Source organism: Acartia tonsa, chromosome 7 (assembly GCF_053477335.1).
Source record: "Acartia tonsa isolate MP-2025a chromosome 7, ASM5347733v1, whole genome shotgun sequence".
Lineage (NCBI taxonomy): Eukaryota > Metazoa > Arthropoda > Copepoda > Calanoida > Acartiidae > Acartia > Acartia tonsa.
The window spans coordinates 28,943,792-28,967,368 of NC_137266.1; the positions used below are offsets into that span (position 1 = coordinate 28,943,792).

The 23,577-nt window shown below is 31.6% G+C and overlaps 2 protein-coding genes across 3 annotated transcripts in view; one reads left to right on the plus strand and one right to left on the minus strand.

Moving 5' to 3' along the window:
• Positions 1-12,802, plus strand: part of LOC145325209 (uncharacterized) — a 42,190-nt gene extending 29,388 nt beyond the window's left edge. Inside the window, exons 11-20 of one of the 2 annotated variants that reach the window (XM_080168097.1) lie at positions 1,599-1,781; positions 2,153-2,283; positions 3,619-3,842; positions 4,267-4,425; positions 4,809-4,944; positions 5,268-5,494; positions 5,715-6,053; positions 7,384-7,850; positions 9,072-9,178; positions 10,082-12,802. In XM_080168097.1, the coding sequence (XP_080024223.1) occupies positions 1,599-1,781; positions 2,153-2,283; positions 3,619-3,842; positions 4,267-4,425; positions 4,809-4,944; positions 5,268-5,494; positions 5,715-6,053; positions 7,384-7,850; positions 9,072-9,178; positions 10,082-10,718 (2,610 nt within the window). In that variant the 3' untranslated portion in view covers positions 10,719-12,802. The remainder of the gene's footprint in view (positions 1-1,598; positions 1,782-2,152; positions 2,284-3,618; positions 3,843-4,266; positions 4,426-4,808; positions 4,945-5,267; positions 5,495-5,714; positions 6,054-7,383; positions 7,851-9,071; positions 9,179-10,081) is intronic. The other variant, XM_080168098.1, reaches the window with a different exon arrangement.
• A 3,618-nt stretch (positions 12,803-16,420) lies between these two features.
• Positions 16,421-23,577, minus strand: part of Dscam1 (Down syndrome cell adhesion molecule 1) — a 134,756-nt gene continuing 127,599 nt past the window's right edge. Inside the window, exons 45-50 of the mRNA XM_080168100.1 lie at positions 21,575-21,620; positions 21,137-21,228; positions 20,606-20,728; positions 20,439-20,496; positions 19,457-19,600; positions 16,421-19,390 (exon numbers count right to left, since the gene is read on the minus strand). Of these exons, the coding sequence (XP_080024226.1) occupies positions 19,485-19,600; positions 20,439-20,496; positions 20,606-20,728; positions 21,137-21,228; positions 21,575-21,620 (435 nt within the window). The 3' untranslated portion in view covers positions 16,421-19,390; positions 19,457-19,484. The remainder of the gene's footprint in view (positions 19,391-19,456; positions 19,601-20,438; positions 20,497-20,605; positions 20,729-21,136; positions 21,229-21,574; positions 21,621-23,577) is intronic.

Here is a 23,577-nt window from a genome sequence, read left to right on the forward strand (position 1 = left end):
ACAATTAGTGGTTGAAACGTTTGGGCACTCAACCTAAGAACCAACCAATTTAAAATTTAACAAAGTAAGAAAAATCTAGCCCTTCACCCTTAAATTTTTTTTACCTAAAAAAATATAATATAAAAAATCTCCCGTAGGGGCCTCTAGGAGCGTAACTCCTAGTAAATGATGTAATAATAGAAGGAATTTAGATTGTAGAAATCATTATTTTGCCTTTTTTAGTTTTTAATTATGCACGCGTCATTTTTAATCAATAACTTATGTTGTTTGAAGTTTTTTCAGTAAAGATTAAGATAATTTTTAAGCAAGCCCTGAAACCCTGGAAATATTGAATGTGAGCTTTACTCGGGATCCAAAAAGGATAAGACAATGGCCGATAAATTAATGTATATCCCGAGTGATGACACACAAAATGACCCCTTCTGTAGATTAAAATTAGTGGTTGAAACGTTTGAAACAACCTAACTAATAAAAATTCACTAAAGTCCCCAAAGTTGTTAAACCAACGAAAAAGAAAACGTTATTATAAAACTTTGGGGACCAGTATAATAACAGTCCATTGTCCCCTCTCTTTTTGGTGTTTTATAGAATGAAGCAGTAGACTTTGGTATCAAAATAGAAAGAGTTTGCATTTGACCTACATAGACATTGCATTTCATTTAATTATGCAAATCTTTATAAAATCAAAACCCTGTTATCTTTTTCAGTAGCGAAGCTACTCTACACTCTACTTTGTCTGTCCGTCAGTCTGTTCGTAACGCTTTGGAGTAAATGAGATTTTCTCGGCTGCTATCGAAGATAAAACGGTTGAAATTTTTGGTGAATATCAGTTAGCATCAAGTGTTAAATTTACTTTGTCCGTCAGTCTGTCGGTCATGCATAAAAGACATTGAAAATATTTTTATTTATGTATCACAAAGATTTCATGATTTCTAAGAATTGCTGAACATTTATTACATCTCTTCTTTAATTTATTTTGTCTGTTTGTCCTTCCATAAAGTTTAAGTGCTTCGCTACTTATGATTATTGTGTATGATAAAGGAATCATACAAATTAAAACACTGCTATATGTTCTATCTACATATGTATAATTTGATTAACTTTAATAATTAGCAATGAATTTTAAAATTGGTTATGTAGATATTTGCAAATTTGAAGAAATCATATTGTATCATAGTACATGAAAATGAAGCCATAGCATAGTTTAAATGAGAATATACTCTCCTATATTCTTATGGCAGTTTGACACTTTAATTGGATAACAGCAAGGGAGGGGATATTGGGCTGTTTATTACACTAGTCCCCAAAGTTTTTTAATAACGTTTTTTTAATCCTTTGCTTAAAAACTTTAGGGACTTTAATTCAATTTTTATTGGTTGATTCTTAAATTGAGTGTCAAAACATTTCAACAACTAATTGTAAACTACAGAAGGGGTAATTTTTTGTATCATCATTAGGGATGTACATGAACTTATCGGTCATTGTCTTATTCCTTTAGATCTCTAGTTAAAACTTAAATCTGTGTTATGATAATCAAAATTTACCATTTTATCTTTGGTTATCAACTATTCAAATATTTTATATTGAAATTTTTTTAGGCTGTTCGGAACGAGCTGTATGATCATTATGCCGCAATCTATTATCTGCTACTGGAGCGGTTAAACAAGCAGAAGCAGGCCATGGGACAGATACCCTGTCCGCAAGCCGCGGCTAGCTCGCCACAGATACCCAGCCATGTGTCGAAACGACGGCCGAGCACTATTGCAGAACAGCCGCTAAAGGTAAGTCATAGTTTGCTTGGATATATTTTATAATAAGGATGAGAACATTTATTAAATAGGGCATGAAATTTTAAAATCGCGTTATCTTATTCGTTGGCTTGAAACCTTTGGGTACTTTTATATAATTTTGATTGGTTGGTTCCAAACTGTTTGCTTTCAAAATTTTAACCAATAATTTTAATCTACAGATGTAGTAATTTTGTCTATACTAATTAGATCCATACATTAATTTATCGTCCATTGTCTTATTCCTTAACACCTCTGATGACATTTTTTTGATCCTTTCCGTGAGCTATAAATATTTTTTAATCTATGGAAATTTGTTGTCAATAAAAATTAAGCGCAGCCACTCTATAATCAATGTAATTTAGGGTCTGCCAGGCGCAGAAAATCTGCAGAGCCTACGTCTCCGACATCCGAGTGAATCTGAGAAGTGTCAGAGTTCAGCAGAGTCAAGTCAGAACCAGATTTACAACAGTCACAGAACCAAAGATACTCATCACAGGAATTTATTTAATACAATTTTGCTTATCACAATAGCGTTATTTCTTAGCTGTAACAACCTAGAGAGAAAGTGGACAATGGGCTGTTTATTACAATAGTCCCCAAAGTTTTATAATAAAGATTTTCTTGTTCGTTGGTTTAATATTTTTGGAGACTTCAGTGAATTTTGATTGGTTGATGCATAAAGTTAAGTGTTAAAATGTTTCAACCACTAATTTTAATCTACAGAAAGGGTAATTTTGTGTATCATTATTGGGATGTACATCAATGTATCGGCCATTGTCTTCACCCTTTGGTTTCGAGTTAAATAATCTTTTGAATCTCAATAATAATAGTTCTCATACCCTCCAAAATGTTATTGGCGAAGAATAAAATATTTTGAGGAAAAAAAAACAATAATGAATATTTTTGTTGAGTGGCATAGAAATATGAATACCATTGTGTTGCTAAGCTTTGTAGACAGATACAGGGGTAAAGGAGTAGTTATTTATCGCATCGTGGTATAGACAGCTTTCCGCAGATATTATAGTGAAAAATATAAGACACAAACAAGTATTGTTAGTCTCGAGGGGCCTAAGGCCAAGGCTACCAAAACTGTGGACATTTTTATGATTTTTATTTTTATATTTGTGGTAAATTGTCAGTTATACGATGCTATACATGATTTTTCAGTATGGCTGAGCAGCTACTCTATAACTCACTTTGTCCATCTATTTGACTGTTCATTATATGTTGGAGAGCTGATACATATTTATATTAGATGTGCATATACCTATCCAACATTTCTCTACATAATATAATATTATAAGTAATAATGAATGAATCCAAAGGCCTTATCTATCTATCTACATACATTTTATTTTGTAAGCTTCACAAAAATATTTGGATTTTATATATTCATTTGGATTTGAAAGTACGTGCAGAATATCAAACCAAAACGTTGTTAATTCATATGTTATGACGTGAAAAATCTATTCTAAATTTATCAGAATCTCTGTAGGCTTGGGACGAGGTCACTAGTATAATGTAATTGCAGTAGTTAATCAAACTAGGCTAAAACGCTCTCGAATGTAGCTGTGTTTAGTGCCCTATGAAAATGGGGATAGATTTCACAGCTTTTAGCCCACCTATTCTATTAACGTCATAACGAGAGAAAGAGAAAGGGAAGGGGGAAACCCTAGAAAAGAGATGGGGTATAGGATATTTACATACGTCAATAGAATAGGTAGGCCAAAAGCAGTGACATCTATCCCCATTTTGCTAGGACTCTATAGACAGCTACCTATCATATGCAAGTTTTAATGAAAAATTGTATTCAACAAATTTTTTCTGTCAGACCCAGCGGGATGGACACAACCGAGTACAAATGTCTGAGTTGCGGCACTCAGATTCTTGAAAATACCTCCAGCACGACCACGTGTGCCAAATGTGCCAGGATTCGAACCCGCCGTCTCAATTTTGCCCACGGACCGCTGCCGACGGCTCCCAATATGTCGGCGGCCACGTCCGTAGCACCGGCTGTGTGGGGCACTAACTGTACAACCAATAATACAACAGGTAAAACATTTTTTGAAGCAGCTTATAGCAATAAAAATTACGTCATACAGTACAAATGACCAATAATAGGCAAGTAAACATTGTAATTTAATAATGGTAAAATGTTTCATTGCCTATCATTGGTAATTTGTATTGTAATTTTTAATAGGCACTATAAGCTGCCTCCATTTTTTTTCCTAATGGAATCTACTATGCATACTTTTTAAAGGGGGGGGGGGAGAGATGGTTTAATTTCTTTCTGTTAAATTTTAATTTATGGCATAGAGACTATGCTCTCAAGGTCTTATAGCAACAGACTATTTATAGAGTAGCTATGCTACCCTAAAATTAGGACTAATAATGACAATAAGTTAGCTGCATGTTATTTCATCTAAGAAATACCTGAATAATTTGCTATTGCTACTCATAAATCAAACTTTTTCAGGACATACAGCCCCACCGGCCCATATTGGCTTCTGTTCGTGGGACAGTCGAGACAGCGGCGTGTCAAGTCAGGACAGCGGGGTGTGTAGCAGCCAGGACAGTGACCTACTCACACCAACTATAGAGCGGTCAGCACATATACAACAACCACAGTTTCCAGGTAGAAAAAACAGTTGATTTTGAGTAGTAAAGTATGATCTTATGGTTAATAAAATGATTTTGATTTTGATTTATTGCATTGTATTATAGACAGCTTCCACGTATATTAGAATGAATAATTGAAAAGATCAAGATTAAAGCCAGTTTTGTTAGGCTCGAGAGGCCGAAGGCACGGGCTAAAAAAACTGGTGTTGATTTTAAGATTCGTGGAAAATTGTCTTTAGTACGATGCTACACATGATTTTTTCAGTATTACCGAGTACCGATTCTAATCCAGTTGATATTAATCGCTTTCAAATTCATACTGAAAATACTTCTAGAAAATTTTAATATTAAATTGTTTTGTTTTGTAATAATTTAAGATAATTATTAAATTTTTTAAAGGTGGTACTCGGTTAGTAGGCAGCGGTTCTGCAAATACATCAGCTATGGGTTCCCAATTGCCATCAGCAGTTAGCAGTTGCACGGCTGCTCAACAGCAGCTAAATGAGAAGCTTGTACAAAAGCTTTCTGAAGTCGAAGGAAAGACTGATATTACATTTATTAATTAAAAATATTTTAATTTTGAAAAAACATATTTATGGGAATTTAAACATGAAAATTTTAATAATTTAATCTATGGAATTAAACAAAATAACTTTTACTGTTACTACGTCTAGTGGTGCATTAAATATATTTAAAGGAAATAATATTTTTATACAAAGACGATATATAAAATAGCTATTCAAAACATAAAATGTATTTTCAAAAAATATTAATGAGTAGCTTTTCTTATCCTATTTTTATTTTAAAACTCAAGAATTTACTTAAAGCTCAAATTGTAATATCGGTCACTAAATTGCCAGGTATTGACCACAGCAACCTTCTACTTCACCGGTCAAGCATCCAACGGTCATCAGAGGACGAGGGCGTGGTCCTGCACCGGTCAAGCATGCGGTCATCGGACGAAGAATCGGTCATCTTGCCCCCGCAGCGTACAAGCTTTCGGTCATCTGATGATGAAGGTGTTGTGCTGGCAAGCTCTGATTCTACACTCTCAGAAGCTGGCATCCATTGTCATTCGGGCAAAGGTAAAATTTTTGATATTTTACTTGAATTTTGTGCTAAGACACTTTTTATAGTGCCTATATAAAAATGACGCCATACTGTCCTACCATTGGTCAATTAAAATGTATACTGGCCTTTCATGTTAATTGCAAGTTTAGGGAAATGTATTGGCCATAAAAAAGCCATATTTATATGTGATATTGACTGAAGTAAACCAGACTAATATCAGGTTTTTTTTTATAGGTTATGGTGGTGCTGAAGTAAGAGACTTCAATTCCTGTTCTAGTCAGGGCAGCAGTGTGGCAGCTGATTATAACAGCAGACGTGACAGTACAACAGAATTCAACCACACGGCTGGTTACATCAGACGTGATAGTGGCACAGACTTTAGCCTATGTCGGCGGAACAGTGCAAGAGATTTTGGTCTGCCCGGACTTGGGCAACTGCGGGACAGTGGGGCAGATTTTAGTGGCGCGGGTGTGGCAGGTAGCTCTAGCAGTGGCGCCACTGGGGACAGCAGCTATGGGTCACAGTGCTGTGAGGGGGAGGAGTCAGCCTGTGAGATGGTTGCGGATAATAATGGTAAGGATTTGTTGCACTATTGACAAAGCTTTTTATAGTGCCTGTGAAAATGACCTCATACAATACAAATGACTAATAATAGGCCAATACGGAGACTAAATTACCATCAATGGTAGGCCAGTATACATTTTTATTGACCACTAGTAAGCCAGTATAACTTCATTTTTGTAGTCACTATAAAGAGCTTCACTATTGACTATTTTACAGAGGCAGAGGACAATGAAAGATTAATTTATTTACATTCCTCCTTTCCCATAAAAACCAAATTTTTTGAATTTCTTCCTTGTTATACAAAAAGATCAGAATCAATTTTAAATAAACAAGGATGACAACATCCATAAAAGCGAAGCACTGAAACGGTAGGACAAACGAACATTAACACTTGTATAATGTCAGAACTGAATAATCAGAATGCGAATGTATTAGAGTCAAAGCAAAATTGTAAGTAAATTTGTTGAAAAACTGCTTGATACAGGATAATGTTTATGGACATACTTACATTTTTAGGACTTGATTATAGAGTTGCTTCGCTTATAAAATTGTACTTTGTTGTCCCAGGAATCAGTATACCAAAAATCAGACCAATCGGATAATTAGGTCACATACAAATTTGTTGTTAAAAATGTAAAAAAAAACAACATGTTTAAAATGGACGTACGGACATTCTGGTAATGATTATAGAGTTGCTACGCTTTCTAACTCGTACCTAACTATTACAGGAATCACCATGCAAAATTTGAAATCGATAGGACAATTCTAACATGCCTTAATTAACGAAAAAAGCTATTTAAAAAAGTAAAAAAATCAATATGTTTTAAATGGACGTACGGACATTTTGGTAATGATTATAGAGTTGCTACGCTTTCTAAATCGTACCTAACTACTAAAGGAATCACCATGCAAAATTTGAAATCGATAGGACAATTCTAACATGTTTAAATTAACGAAAAAAGCTATCCGTTACGGACGGACGTACGGACGGACCAACCCTAATTATAGAAAAGCTTCGCTTTTAAAAACATACCATAAATTGAAACTTTATAAGTTTGTACTTAATTTAAATTAAAATTAATATGTCAGAAACAAGCAATTAAGTACATAATACATTTTCAAAATAAAAAAATATTCCATTTTTATAAATAATATAATTTCATAAATTTTCCAAACTTCAAAAATAATTCTTCTCTTACTTTTCTTGTGAAAAATATTTCCTACATGTTTATAGTTATTTAACATTTAATGCCAAACATAATTGGTATAAAACTAATAATTGTATACTAAAACTAATAATTGTATACTAAAACCTTACTAACCCAAACTAATCCTTTAGGTTATTCAACTCAACAGCAATCATACAACTATTATCCAAGCTATCAGAATACTGGAAATAATACTAACACATATACTTATGAAGATCCGGCTACATTAAACACGGCATATAATCGTCATGATGTTAATATGTACCAATATAATGGTTCTACAATATCTCATCAACAACAAAGCATTGCTGCAACATCAGGCGCGTATTCAAGACTCTACAACCGCTACAATCCTACAAATACAACCACATCCATTAATCAACATCAAAATTGTCAACTGAACGGCTGTGGCACGGCCACTGCTGCAAATATACCATCTGGAACGGTTGTGCCCGCCTGTTGTAGCAATTTGTACAATGACCGGGGCGTCACCCGGTCACCGGTCAACTTTCGGGAAGGACGGCGGTCATCAGACGGGTTGATGGTAGCGCAGCAAGGAATTGTGGCTTTCCAACAAAAGTTGTATCATAAAGAAAAGGTAAAATTTGAACAAAAAGGAAAATAATTGGGAGGGAGGGAGGGAGGGGACATTAGTATTAATCCCCAAAGTTTTATTATACCAAATTCTTATTCAATGACTTAATAACTTTGGGAACTTTTATAGAATTTTGATTGTTTTGTTTATTAAGTTGAGTGTTCAAACGTTTCAATCATTAATTGTAATCTATAGAAGGGGTAATTTTGTTTGTAATTATTGGTGATGTACATCAATTTATCGGCCATTGCCTTATCCCTTTAAATCCTGCGAATATAGAGACAAAAGATTTTCCGAACCTTAATCCTTCTTTTTCTATCTAAAACCTTTAAATAGTACAATTTATAGAGGGAAAAAACTATATTTAAATATCATATTATTTCTAAAATCCTATTAATAATAAATTTGTTACTAACAGAAAACTAACATCTTACTAACTTTTATGAAAATCTAATTTTAGATTCCTTTGAATTTTATGATATCATTATTTGTGAATATAGGAAAATTTTGGATATTAAAGTTTTCAAAAAATATACGTTTTCTGATGGAACTAATAGTCATTTTAGTTAGAACTCAAAGTAAAGAGTAAAACATAGAAATATATTTTTTTCATTGTAAAAGTGAAATGGAAAATAATGCATTTGCTTATCTTATTCATTTTTTCTTCTGCTTATTTCTATTCTATGGGTTTAGGGGACACAACCCAATCTTTCCCGATTTTGTATAATTTTTTGAGGAACACGACTCCAGTGACGTCATATTTTTCTTTCCCGAAAAAGGGAAGGGGGGAAGAAAAGTGGGTTTTCCCCATCTCTTTTGAAGAGATTTTCTTCCCCCCTTCCCTTTTTCGGGAAAGAAAAATATGACGTCACTGGAGTCGTGTTCCTCAAAAAATTATACAAAATCGGGAAAGATTGGGTTGTGTCGTTTTAGGGTAGATTTTTCTTAATGTTTTATACTTGATTTTTCTCTCCACTATATCTTTTTAAAAACAAAATAAACAGAAAGAATAAAAAAGCTTCTTATAGTGCCTTTGAAAAATGACGTCATACTGGCATACCATTGTTTAATTTAGTCCGCGTATTAGCCTATCATTGGTCATTTGAATTGTATGACGTTATTTTTGTATAGGCACTATGAAGAGCTTCAGAATAAAGCATTTTTTTGTATTGAAAAATAAGTAACTTTTAGAAATTTTAAAATTGATCAAATCTTTCTTTTAAGGCTGTGGGATTATTACAACTACACGAGGTAAGACGGGAAGCTATCCAGCTACAGAACAGGATCTCAGACACACCAAATAGAAACAGTGAAGATATGGCACTCATCAGGTATAACACCTTGTCACACACCTACACAGAAACAGTCAGACCTTGATTATAGAGTGGGTGTGATTATCTAAAGAATTGCACTTAGGTATTAAGACATATATCTTCCCCCCCATGCTTATATGTTAAATTCTTCCATTGATAGTTTGTAAATAATGGAAGGATGGTTAATATGTAGAATTAATTAATCCTAAATTCAATTTTCTTGGACAATTACAATTTTGGGATCTTGGAAAGAAAACGAAGTAGTGGGTTTCTTCGTATTTTAACAGTAGCTTTTGATAGGTAATTTTAAGTTTTAACCTAGGTAAATGTTAATGATTGCACCGTAGGGTTAGAAAATTGGCTCCGCAGGGTTAGTTCCCATTGCAGGTGCTAGAAATAGGAGAAACGCTACTATTAAATACGACGAAACCCGCTACTTCGTTATCTTTCCATGGTAACAATATTGTGATATTTAATTCGACTTAATGATAAAAGTAACACAAAATATTAAGAACATTTCCACCCCAAAAAAATTTATTTTACAAATTTTTATTTTAAAATTATTATTTTTACAAATACGCATTATATTTAACTACGAATTTTTCACTTTTATTGAGTTTTAATTCTGGAAATCTAATTATTTAATTCTAAGAAAAATATGTACATACATACTACATTGTGAAAATTTTATTTCAATTTAATTCTCTTTTAAATTTTCAATGCAAGTTGAACAAAAAATTATATAATCAAATCCTTATATAAAAGTAAAATGATGTCTATTTGTAGCTTAAAATCTCGTTAACTGCTTTACGAACAGAGTCCTCTTTTTCAGTGAAGCTTTTCATAAGTCCTGGGAAGGGAGATGGTACCCCCCCTCAAATGCCTTTTAAGCTATTCACTTAATATTTTTGTTTATTTCAGATCTCAAGGAAGGCAAGTGGCCCACAAACGAATAAGCCTCCCAGAAAACTATTTCCCCGGCGGTTCGGGCTGCCCAAATAGCAGCGGTGCAGCCGCCAAAGTGCTCCAACAACACCTACACCAGCAACGGCTGCTGGCCAAACGTCAGCAGGGTGTGCAAAAGCCGCGCGGCGGCCATCATTTGTACGGCGAACGCCGCGGTTCATTCTCAAAGCCATACGGTCTGGTGGTCGGTGGTAATTGTCAAGTAGGCAGCGGTTGTGGTTCTGAATTTATCTTTCAGCCTATTGCGGAAGACGAACCGCCGTCAACGACTTCCGCCTATTCCGCAGAAGCCACTGCATCCAACAGATCTGTAGATATTATAGACGAAGATTTGCCGCAGTCGCATCATGAACGTGCGTTGTCCGCGCACAGCTACCACGGTAGCTTTTACAACAAACAGTTACAATCGGTCATTTTGCCCGCCGCCAGTTCGTCAAACTCATACTTTAGCGACTCGTGCTACAACGGCGGTTCTGAGCCGATAGTCGCATTAAGTGATACAACCGCCATTGAAGGATTGCCGCGGGTAATGGCGGCGAGTTGTAAGCTTTCAGATTCCCCCGCAAGAGGGCAGTCACCAATTCGTAATTAGAAAAATATCCGTGAAAATTTTCGGATTTCGAACATTTTTTAGACCCGAATTGGTCATTTATAATGCATTTTTTCTTTAAAATTTATTCTAAAAACAATTTGAGGTGCCTAGTTAATCTAAAGCTTAATTATTTTATACTCTAATATTTGAAAAATTGCATTTTTAAAACATAAATTAACAATTATGTGAACGTTATTAATAATTTTAATAATCTATAATATGATAATAGTAAAAGTAAAAAATGTAAAATACTCGTGAAAACTTATTCTGTGAAAGAGATCTCATTTATTTATTATGAAGAAAATAGTTAGATATAGCTATACCTAGTATTATTTAGTGAAGTAAATCAAGGGAGTGCGGATTAATATGGAAAGCTGTCTATATAATACGATGCGATAAATAGCTATTATAGAACGCTTTACTTAGGTTTTAGGCTTATATAATGCTTTAAAAAATCTATTATACCTTGATTATAAATAGTAATAGCACATTAATTACCCCTCCCATAGTAGAAAAAATATTGGATCATTGAATGAAAAAAAATATCAGGTTTCGTGGTATCTTCACAGTAGGTTTTCTCTTATTTCTAGCCCCTGAGAGGGACTTTAACCCTGCGGGGCAATTATTAACATTTAACTAATCTAACCCAACCTATCAAAAGCTACAGTGAAAATACGAAGAAACCCGATACTTTGTTTTCTTTCCATGAGTCAAAAATATTTATTATACATGTTTATATGATAATTATAGTTAGCTTGACTTTAGCAAAACAATTAACGCGAAATGAATAAAAGTATCTATTGGAGCTCTTTATAGGGCCTATAAAAAAGGGATTAAATTGAAAAACTTTTGGCCGAAAAATCCTGAAACATGATCACATCATATTAGAGTAATGGATTATAAATGACGTCATTTAGGAAACTTTGGCCAAATTTTTTTTCAAAATATCCCCTTTTTTAAAGGCACTATAAAGAGCTTCATTTGTACTTCATTGTGGTATAATTTTTAAAATGATTTATGTTAGTATATATATGTAAACTGTATTATATACATAGAAAGTTCTTTATAAAAATGCTGTGATAATAATCTTAACATGAAACTAAATTTAGTATTATTTAGATATTTAAATGTTAAAAATAAGAAAAGTAAAGTTTAGAATTATATAAATAAATTAAGGCTTATTATATACTTAGAAATAGAATCATCCTACTTATGTCATATTAAAATGTAATAATTTTATTTAATGTAAAATATTTGTTTTTCATACTTTTGCAAGTTTTTGACATTAAAGAATTCATAAAATAGAAATGGGACAATTAATTTTTTCTAAATATGCTTAGCGCGAAGCTTTTTATAGTCCCAAACAAAAAATGACGTCATATTGGAAAACCATTGGTCAATTAAAACGTATACTGATAATTTAGTCTGTGCATTGGCCTATCATTGGCCATTTGTATTGCTTGACGTCATTTTTTTAAAGGTATTAAAAAGAGCTTCACTTAGTGCCTATAATTTTTACTAGACAAAAAGTTATCATGATAGAATCTAAAGAATTTTATGGCTAAAAATGAATCTTAGTGATTTTTTCATCTTTATTTAATAATGAAACTAATGAAACTAATAATGAAATAATGACACAAATAGTAAATAGTAATAACACTGGTACAATGAAAAAAATAATTCCAGCTTTTGATTATTTTTTATACTTCTTTATTTTTAAGTTCAATATAATCCTTAACCTCATTTAAAAGTAGTAGGATGTTTTTTTTGTGGTTTGCTATTTTCTTAACCGTATAGTTCTTAGTGAAGCTTTTTAGGTTTAAACAGTTTTCATGTTTTCATTGTAAAACTAAAATTTAAGGCGTCGGGTTGTTTAGAAAATCATTAAGAACAAAAAAAGTTTTAGAAGAAAGATATTTTTTTGCAGTGTGCTAAAAATTGTCTAATTTGTATAATACAAATAGTGAAAAATTATTCTCTTTTTGATTAAATTATTTGACTGTGATAGCTTATTTAATATTTATATAGAATTAATGTTAATATCTAATCACAATATTAATATTCAATAAATAATTTATAAAGAATAATATTTTTTTTTTTTAGCTGAGAATAATCGATATGTTATTACTTGTTTGTTGCAACTCTGATGCTCGCAGCTGGCTAAAATAATAATGCACCCTATCCATCCTCTGTACCCCTCCCCTCCTATTGGATAAAAGACCAATAAATGAGGTCCATATTGGCAACCTAAATTGACGACAAATTTTCCCCTGTCAATATATCCACTTATATATCCCATCAATTCTAAAATTCTGCATAATCTGTAGAAGTTTTTCAGTCTGTCGTGCAATTTTCAACTTTATTTTGCATATTACTTATAATCATCCATCCAACAAGACCAAAATCGTAGGGGAAAGTTGGGTAATTACTATCAAAAATAAAGATGACAACATCCATAAGATAAAAGCGAAGGTCTTAAACGGTAAGACAAAAGAAACATTAACAATTGTAGAGTGTCAGAACTGAATAATCAGAATTATAAATTATAATTTCGAATCAAATTTTTAAGTAATATTGTTGAAAAACTACGTAAATACAGGATAATTTTTATAGACATACTTACATTTCTAGGACTTGATTATAGATATGCTTCTCTGATAACATTGTACTTTGTTTTCTTGGGAATCCATATTCAAAAAATCAGACCAATCGGATATTTTATCACTTAAATATTTATTGTTAAAAAGTTAAAAAGCAACATGTTTAAAATATACGTACGGAATTTCTGGTAACGATTATAGAGTTGCTTTGCTTTCTAACTTGTACCTTACCTCTATAAGAATCATCATGCAAAGTTTGAAATCGATAGGACAATTCTAACATGCCTAAATTAACGAAAAGAGCTATCCGTTACGTACAGACGTTCGGACTGACCCAAATTTTAGAAAAGCTTGGCTTTTAATTTAAAAAGTTTTTCTTGAGTCTCTTACACTTCTGTTCATTTTTTACCAAGAACGTCATAGGAAGGGGGAGGGGGGTAATGAAAGTATTCCCCCTTAAAATGCTATTTACCACAATGCCAACGGTGAAAAATGTTTTTGAGGTTAATAAATTGCGCCGCGCTTCGTTCACCCCTTTTCTTTCCGCCCTGAACATAAGGTTGTACGTTTGATGTTTTTTTTTTTAAATTCAGACCCAAACAAAAGCCTGGATGTTATTTTTCGTTTCCCTAAAAAAATAACCCTCGTCCGTCTGTCCGTTAATCCAAAAAGATATGGGTATGGTATTGCGCTACTATGTGAGATTTACGTACTTCTTTATAAATTTCTCCGGAGATGGGTTCTTAAAAGATGCCGCGTTTTTTCTCGACATTTTTTACGCTATGAATAACAAGCGCGGTATTCGCGAAATCTAAACAGAGTATATATAGAGTATATCTAATATAGCTCTAAAAAGATATATTAATTAATATGCAGCAAAAATGGATTAAGATAATTTGCGAAATAAGCGAAATAATTAAATAAATAGTTGTTTACTCTGTTTAGATTTCGCGAATGCCGCGCTTGTTATTCATAGCGTAAAAAATGTCGAGAAAAAACGCGGCATCTTTTAAAAACCCATCTCTGTAGAAACGACATGCATATAATGCTATGAACCTCATTTTTTTATTTCGTATGTCAATAACACGTTCAGAAAAGTAAACATAATATGTTTCCAGTGCTTCGCATATGTTTTTGTTAAATCACGTAAGAAAAGTACCGTTACTTATACTCTATGTTGTCGATCCAGTATCTTTGAGGTTGGATGTTATTTAAAGAAGTTGAAATTACAGTAAAATATCTTCCTGATCTACTATTAATTTAGATGTGCTATTAATATACAAGAAACAACCTAGATCCTACCTTAACGCAAATCTGCTTTATATTCAGAGATCTAAAGGGATAAGACAATGGCCGATAAATTGATGTACATCCCCAAAGTTAATACAAAAATTACTCTATCTATAGATTACAAATAGTGGTTGAAACGTTTAGACACTAAATGTACCAACCAATCAAATTTCAATCAAGGCCCCAAGGTTGATAAGCTAAAAATAAGAAAACATTAATTTCAGACTTTTGGGACTAGTGTAATAAACTTTCCAATGTCCCCTCCCTCCCTGTTTATATTGCACTGTACAAACACAATTTTCAAAGGTCAGTTTTCAAAACCAATAAATTTTTCATTAACCATTTTCTTCTGAAATATGAATTATCTGTAATACAAAGTAGAAAATTGACTGTCCGTCCGTCCGTCTGTTTCTTCCTTTGGGATAAAGAATATGGAAAAGGGAAAACAGAATATTCAGGGGAAATATAATCCTTATACTAAAGTAACAGGATGTTTGTCTGTGTGTACCGAAGGATATCGCTAACCGCTGAACCAATCGGGTTCTCCTTAACAGGGTAGATTCTCATATGTCCCGGGAAGGTTTTTAACTATTTTGGGGGAGGGTACCACCACCCTCCCAAGAGAAATTATTAGTTGTTACACTACTGGTTTAAAAAAAAGCTGTAACCAATCAAAATTTAACAAAGTACTCAAAGTTTTTTAGCCAACGTTTATAAGACTTTGGGTACAATTATAATTTACAGTCAAATTTTTCCATTCCCCCAATCCTACTTTGCTCAAACAAAGAATAATATTTTGACTAAAAAAGTGAAAATAATATTTAAAAACTATTTCTCTCTGACGTAAGTGGTGGGATTAGACTGACGTCAGTAAAGTTCTGAATCTGCAATAATAAACACAAGCACCACAGTTGTGCTAAAGTAGAGCAGCTAAAACTCTAAATATCAAATCTTTTAAAAAGAACAATAAAGGACATAAATCCTATTATATAGAGTAGTAAGTTTTTTTTGTCTGAAGCTTAAGATCTCAATAACTACTGAACTGATTGGGTTATTCATTTTAAGACAGATTTACTTAGGTTCTGTGATGGTTTTAGGCTATTCTATTTTCAAATTTAAATCTTGGATTGGTTTTAAACTGTTAGTTGCAAGACTGCCTATTTGAATACAGAGCACATAGATGATAGGGGCATAGCGGCTAATTCTGTAATTCTATAAAGTAGTAAGGTTTTTTTTGTCTGAAGCAAAGATCGAAAATTGCTGGTCAGAACTGATTGTACTTTCATGGGAAGCTTTATAAATTTAGTATTTTAGTCTATTTTATAAACTACTTCGCCCTCCCAAGGAGGCTAGGGGCGAAGCAACTAGTTTATAATAAACAAAATGTATTTGATTATCAATGTCAAATGAAAACTCATTTCTACGTAAATTTTAAGATTTTTAGCTCGTATCAATAAAGTTTCTTTGTTTACATAACCAAGAATAACTGACTATCAAATGCCTCGAGAAAGTCAAACTAACAATAAATGAGTATTACATTATTAACCTAAAAAAAGCAGCTTATACCAATAACGAAATTAATTCGGGAAAAAAATCACGAAACCTATACGAATTTTTCAGCTGTCGTTGGGGGGCAACACATCGTAAAATTGACGACCTCTCCATTTGCCCCCCAAATATTATTTTAGATTTATTTTCCTTGTTGGTTATACCTATTCCTGTAAAAAAAAAAACTTAAAAAGCCTAACTGCAGATAAGGGCCATCCTCAAACGCCAAAATGACCCTCAGCCGAAATAAATAAAATCTTAAAATTTTTAATTATAAAATTTTATTCCACATTGAATTACACTATACAATAATAATAATAATTAATTAATAATAGGAATAATAATGAACAGAATAACGTGTCCCCAGCTAACTTTATACAAAGTTTGGGGACCACATTAAAATGTTTAAGCAACAAGATTGAAGCGAATAAAAGGGTCGCTGCTAGGGTACGCTCACGTTCACAATTACATTTATACACAAAACTAAAATTTTTAATTGTAATCACATTAAAATAGCCTAAAGCCTGCTTTTATCAACAATTGCTTCAGTGGTTTAATGTGCTTTTATATTAAAGTCAATGTAATAAGTGAAAATAATAAAATATTTTTTTACTTATGTTTTTTTTGTAAACAAATCCTTAACATAAGAAATTAAATCTTATTTTTTTCAGCAAATTTTGATATCTAAATAACCTTAAAATATTTTAATATTTTCACCTAATATATTTTTTACATTAATATTATATTCACCGTTTTTAAGTTGTCAAAATAGGAAGAATTTTTCTGATAAAAATTAAATTTGTTACATATTAAGTAAAATAAAAAAAAATAAAATAAAAATTGTATATACAAAATGGTTAACACTTTACAAAATATTCACAAATCAGAATGAATAACATAAAAAAATTGCCTAAAAAGCATTAAATTAAAAAAAAAACATAATGCTTTTTTAAAGCTTACAATGTTGTAAAAGAATCACATAAATTATTTTAAGGGAATTAAACAACCTTTAATTATTTAAAATATTAAAATAAATCACAAAATTACAAAATGTATATTAAAACGACATTTTTATTAATAAAACAAAATTTAACCTAAGAATAATTACCCTGTCTATTAAAAAACCTAATTTCAAACAAAATAATAAAAAAAAAATTAATCCATTCGTTACAAGCTTTGCATACAACTTCATTTCTTCAGAGCTTTGAGCTAAAACATATAAAAACACTCTGGCTTTTCTGTTTTATAAACAGGAACCTAATTCTAATTCATATGTTCATTATACTACATCATACAAAATGCCTTTATCATACAATTTAAGTCAAAAATATTGTAAATCGTCAACAAAGTATGAAAAAATTTGAATTCCAAGGACTGAAATCTATCAAATTTACAGATTAATCCGCCAATCTTGACAAATACCAAATCTTACTTTTTTATCCGGATTTTTCCAAAAAATATCTATACTTAAAATTTTAAGATATTATTTTATAATATTTATATAGCTCCGAAACCGATTAATATCCAGTGGATCAGAACCGGTCCTCAGCCACACTGAAAAGTCATGTATCGTATCGTATTATATCCCGTTTTCTACGAATATAAAAATGTACAATAATAATATAAAAACCAGTTTTTAAGCCCATGCTTTCGGCATCTCGGGGCTTACAAAACTGTCTTTAATCTTATAACTGTACATTTTTATATCCGCGGAAAGCTGTTCATAATACAATGCGATGAAAGTACCATATTTTGTTGACAAAAAACAAATTTTAAGTTTTTAACAATATTTTGACTTTGGTAAACTGATCATTTCACTTACATGCTAAAATGTATAAAAAAGTTGAAATATAAAATATTTTCTGCAAATATTTTGCAAAAATTATTTTATATTCTTTATGCTTATGCTATCAAGTGTTTATTTATGAATTTTATTAAAAAGGAACATTAAGTTAAATCGGAGCAAAACTGGCTAATTTTGGTGCCTTAAAAATACCTTTTTTTTATTGATTTTATGTCATCATTTAAGAAATTTTTAGGACACCCTATAAATTCTATTTCTATTTAGGTTTACATTAAAAGAATAGTTTCTATTAACCAATTTGCCAATTCTAAACCCATCTATAACATACAAATGCGCATAAAAAGTGCACGCACATTATATGAAGCGCATTTGTCGAGTTATTCCAACGTTTAAAATGTCAAACTGGGAAATATTAACTATTAAAACATGATTAATATTATTACAATATCAAAAGTGAGAACTATTATCAGAATTATAAATACAAGAGCAGTGAAAAAAGTGACCAAAAATCACAAAAAAGTTTGATTTTAAATCTAAGCATTTTTTGCATACGAGGTGCTGAAAAAAGGCCTCATCTTCAACTAAATGTACTTTGTGATAAAATGATACCTAAACTCAAGTATCACAAAGAAAATTTCGTATCAAATGATGCTTTTTTTTACTTTACCTCTTAAAAAAAGTAAAGTCTTATGATTAAATTGAGTATATTTTAAAATGTAAGACTTAACTTTTTAATTTAGACTATAAATATGGTAATTTTTAAAGTAACTTAAAACATTATTTAACTAACTTACAATATTATTTAATTTTGAAACAATTTTTTATTATTAAAAAGGGCAGAAATAATGCCAATAAATAGCACTAAATTATCAAATTCCATTATAATCATATAAAAAAAGATAAAACTATAAAACTCAGATGTCAATATATGGCACAAAAATAAAATAAAAATTGCCCTTAACAGGGGGAAAAGAATGAAAAATTATTATGAGCAAGAATTTTGAACGAGATTTCTCAAAGATATTTCCATGATCAATTTATAAATTTTGAAAAACTTTTAGAATAACAAAATGAAAATTTAGTAAACTGTACAATTGCTTGCTAAAGTTTAAAAGCAGTGAAAAATTCGACTCTATTTGTATAGAGTGATTATTATCCATATTTTAACTATTAAAATTACATAAATTGGGTTTGATGACTATAAACATACATATTATCATATAAAAAAAACGGGATACAATGGCTGAAAATTCATTTTTCATCCAACTAGATTCTTTTTAGATAAAATAAGCTTAAGAATCCATTTATCAGCCCATAATAATAAAAATAAAAAGCAGAAAAACTTTCGCTGTAGCAATGCTTCTCTGAAATCATTAATCATTAGCGCCAAAAACTATATCCCTTTTGGAGGAAGAAAAGCTCCTCTGTGAGCTAATAATTGATTGATTGATTAGCCATAGTTTCTTAGGGTTTGGGCCTAAGTAGTCATGGAGTAGGCTAATAATGCTTGTAACCGCTGTCATCTTAAAGATTAACAGTGTTGAAAGGCTTGATCTTCATGCCATTGGTTTGCACGATCTCGTTGCGTTCAATCAGCTTCCGCATTTCTTCCGTTGTCAGCTCCTTGCCACCCTCGGCACCTGCACAGCAGTATGAATTTAAATTCATTAAAATGAAATATTGATTTGTGAAACATTTTTCACGCAAATTTTAAACTCCACTTATTGTAATCTACAAAAGCGGTACTTTTGTGTATTAATATTGGGGATGTCCATTAAATTATTGACCATTGTCTTATCCCTTTATATCCCTTTATCAAAGACCGAAAAAACATTAATTACTAAAACATTGCATAGCTGTATAATAAGATATATAAGTTTTCCGGAATTTTAAAGTTAGGGGGAGATTTGAAATCTGCATCAAATTTTGAGGATTTTTTTATAAAATTCGTTTTTTCTATAATTCTTTATCTAAAAGCGGAAATGCAATTTAAGTTAATTAATTTTGGCATCTGTGATTGGTGGATTTAAAAAATCTGCGCTCTGATTGGATGGCGTACATCATTCAACGAATTAGAGCGCAGGTAGTTTAAAATCCACCTATCCTATTGGTCAAAATTAATTAACTTAAAATGCATTTCCGCTTTTAGATAAAGAATTATACAAAAAACGAATTTTATAAAAAATCCTTAAAATTTGATGCAGATTTCAAATCTCCCCCTAACATTAAAATTCCGGAAAACTTATATATCTTACTGTATAAGGTTGCTCTTAAACTTAATCAGGAGGGTAAAAATCATAGAGGAAGTAGACAATAGAATGGAAATTATACTGATACCAATTGTTTGATGAACCTGCTCTTTTATTTGTTGGCTTTGGGTACTTTTTAGATTCCAAACATTTCAACCAATTATTTTATTCTTTATAAGTGGTAACTTTGTTTTATTATCATTGGGTAAATAAATAACAATTAACTTACCTCCCATCAAGGGTTCTCTATCGCATTCTGCCTCACTGCACTCGCTGGTTACATTGCTCTGAAAATAAATATTCTTGTTAGTTTTTCATTTATTGTTATTAGGAGCGCGACCCCCCCCCCTCTGTACGTCAAAACCCTGCAAATTAGAATGATCAAGTAGACATTACCTGGGTTGTGGAGTTTGAATCATTGAGAGTAGAGCTGTCATTCAGCGACGTATCATTACTGCGGACAGGCGGTGGCGGCGGAAACTCCTCCTCGTTCATGGGCAGCGGTCCGCGGGGTCCGTTCTACACAAATGATAAAGGTTAGGTAATTTTAATTTATTTTTATTCCCCATATGTTACCAGGGAGGAAGGGGACATTGGGCTGTTTATTACCCTAGTTCCCAAAGTTTTATAGTAACATTTTCTAATTTGTTGGCTAAACAAATTTGGTTACTTTTGATTGGTTGGTTCATAAGTTGAATATCCAAACGTTTCAATCATTGATTGTAATCTACAGAAGCGGTGATTTTGTGTATTAACATTGGAGATATACATCAATTTATCGGCCATTGCCTTATCCCTGGATATTCCTGAAAGTATTCCCCCTTCTGTAACGCAACAGACAAACAAATTGGCAATATGTTCAATTTAAAATCTTGTTTGGGTTAAGATTCGATCCGATTACCTCTCCGACAAGCAAAATATATTTACCTGAGTTTGCATGGGGGGCATTGGGGGCTGTGGTCCTCCCTTGTAGATAACTGTGTCAGTGCTGTACTCCGCGTGGGGCTGGGGGAATTGTCCTACAAATTTAAAACATATTAGATCATCAAATTATTGTTATAGAGGCCTCTAGGGGCATTGAAAGAAAGGGGTTGAGGCCGATGTCGACCCTCCACTATCAATTTCAAACGAAGAATTAAAGATATTTTTGATTTGGCGAAGGGGGAGGAAGGTAAAATTCTCCAAAATAATATCTATCTTTTACGGAAGCTATAAATTATAGGAACACAGAAACAGACAGACATCCTGTTACTTTTAATTAAGAATTATTAGATGTTTATTAATATAATAAAATTCTTAATGGTTGGAATAAAATCTTTCTAAAATTTGTATAATCGTGGCTGCGCTACAATTAACTAGTATTACCTTGCATGCTTTGGCTCATCTGTCCGATTCCAGAGTAATCAGCAACCTGAAAGCACAAATAGTTATTTATACCATAGTAATATAGACAGCTTTCCGCCGATAGTAAATAAAAAAAAACTAATTAGTTTTGTTGGCCCTAGTAGCTAAAGGCCTTTGCTAACAAAACAGGGATTTATTTTATTAATAGTAGAAAATTGTCTTTAATATGAAAAGATACATAATTTTTCAGTATGGTTGATTCTAATCCAGCGGATATTAATCGGTTTCGTAGCTGAAATACTGGAAAATCTGTAATAAATATGATAAACATTCTGTTGTATTTTAAATTATGTTATTTTTTCAATTCAACGATAGCTCATACTAAAATAAGAATTCTTCGGATTCTAAAATTGTGTCTCTTCCGAATATATAAGGGCACCATTTCATGTCATTAAAAAAACTATTTTTCCCTGACGACTTAGAATCCCCAAGTTTTCTAATGTAAATAAAACGGATTTAAACGTTGATTAAAACCCCCTTTCTCGCAATGAATGAATTTGTCCAAAAAATAACATTAGAATGGACTAAACACAATTTGAACAAAATCATGATGGTATCCTTTTCAATGAAAGGGATAGTTTCACGAAGTGCATTAAAAAAAAATAGTGAACTGTAAGTTTTTTCTATTTTAAATAACGTAGTAGTGCATAATATAAAGTTATTGATTAAAATTAAGAGATTTGACCAGGGATTTTCCTTAAAAAATGAGTTTTTCATTTTTATTTTCAACTTCGTTGCGTGTTATATATGGCAAAAACTTTTTTGTCATAAATACAACTTTAGATAGCATTTACTAGTTAATAGAACTTTAAACTTTTTATGCAACAAAATACACATAACAACAAAAAATGACCAATAAAATATTCAGTATGGTACTTAGAGTAGTGATCTTTTTATATGTCTTAGTAGAATATATTAGGCATTTGATAGATATGATTGTGATAAAGAATTTTATCATTGACCTGACCAAACTTTTTTTATTTGACAACATCTAAAAGAGTTAGTGATTTGCAACATAAATTACATGAGAATGGTCTTTTTATATATATATATGTTGTATGGTTAGTTGGTATTTCCGCGTGAGATAATGTGTATATTGTAAGTAAACCGGACGGTTTTCTTTATTATTTTAAAAAGAATCTATAGAAAACCTGTCCTATAGTGAACCGGACGTTATTTTTTATGTTTTTTAAGTAACTTGTCCCAAGGGGAACCCCTGTTCAATTTTTTTATAACTCTTGTGAAATATGTGAAAAAAGATTATCTAAAATTGGTGTTTTGGCTATACATATTTGGAAAAAAATAGACCATTCTCATGTAATTTATGTGGCAAATCTCTTTAACTTTTTTCGATATTGTCAAATAAAAAAAGTTTGGTCTGGTCAATGTTAAAAATTCTTTAACATATAATCATATCTATCCAATGCCTAATATATTTTACTAAGACATATAAAAGTTCACTACTCTAAGTACCTTAACTCTTTAAATACACTTCATAGAACTATCCCTTTAAGACGAATTTTATAAAATACTATTTTTAATTTTGGAGACAATAGAATTTTACAAAAGCGGATATTATAAAATTTATGAGAAACTCCCCAAATAAAAAAAAATAATCATTTTCATGGTAATAATAAACTTTTGTTTACACTTTACACAAAATAAAAAGACCAGGGATCTAAAGGGATAAGACAATGGCAGATAACTTGATGTACAACCCCAATGATGATACACAAAATTATCCCTTTTGTGGATTACAATTAGTGGTTGAAACTAAATAAATCAACCTATCAATATTCAATAAAAGTTCACAAGGTTGTTCAGCCAACGAATAAGAAAACGTTAATAAGACTAGTGTAGTAAACAGCCCAATATCCCATTCCTCCCTGACAAAGCCAGAGATACAGGAATAGTACACTAGAAGAAAATTGAACATTTTTTTGCAAATCTCGTGAATTTGTAAT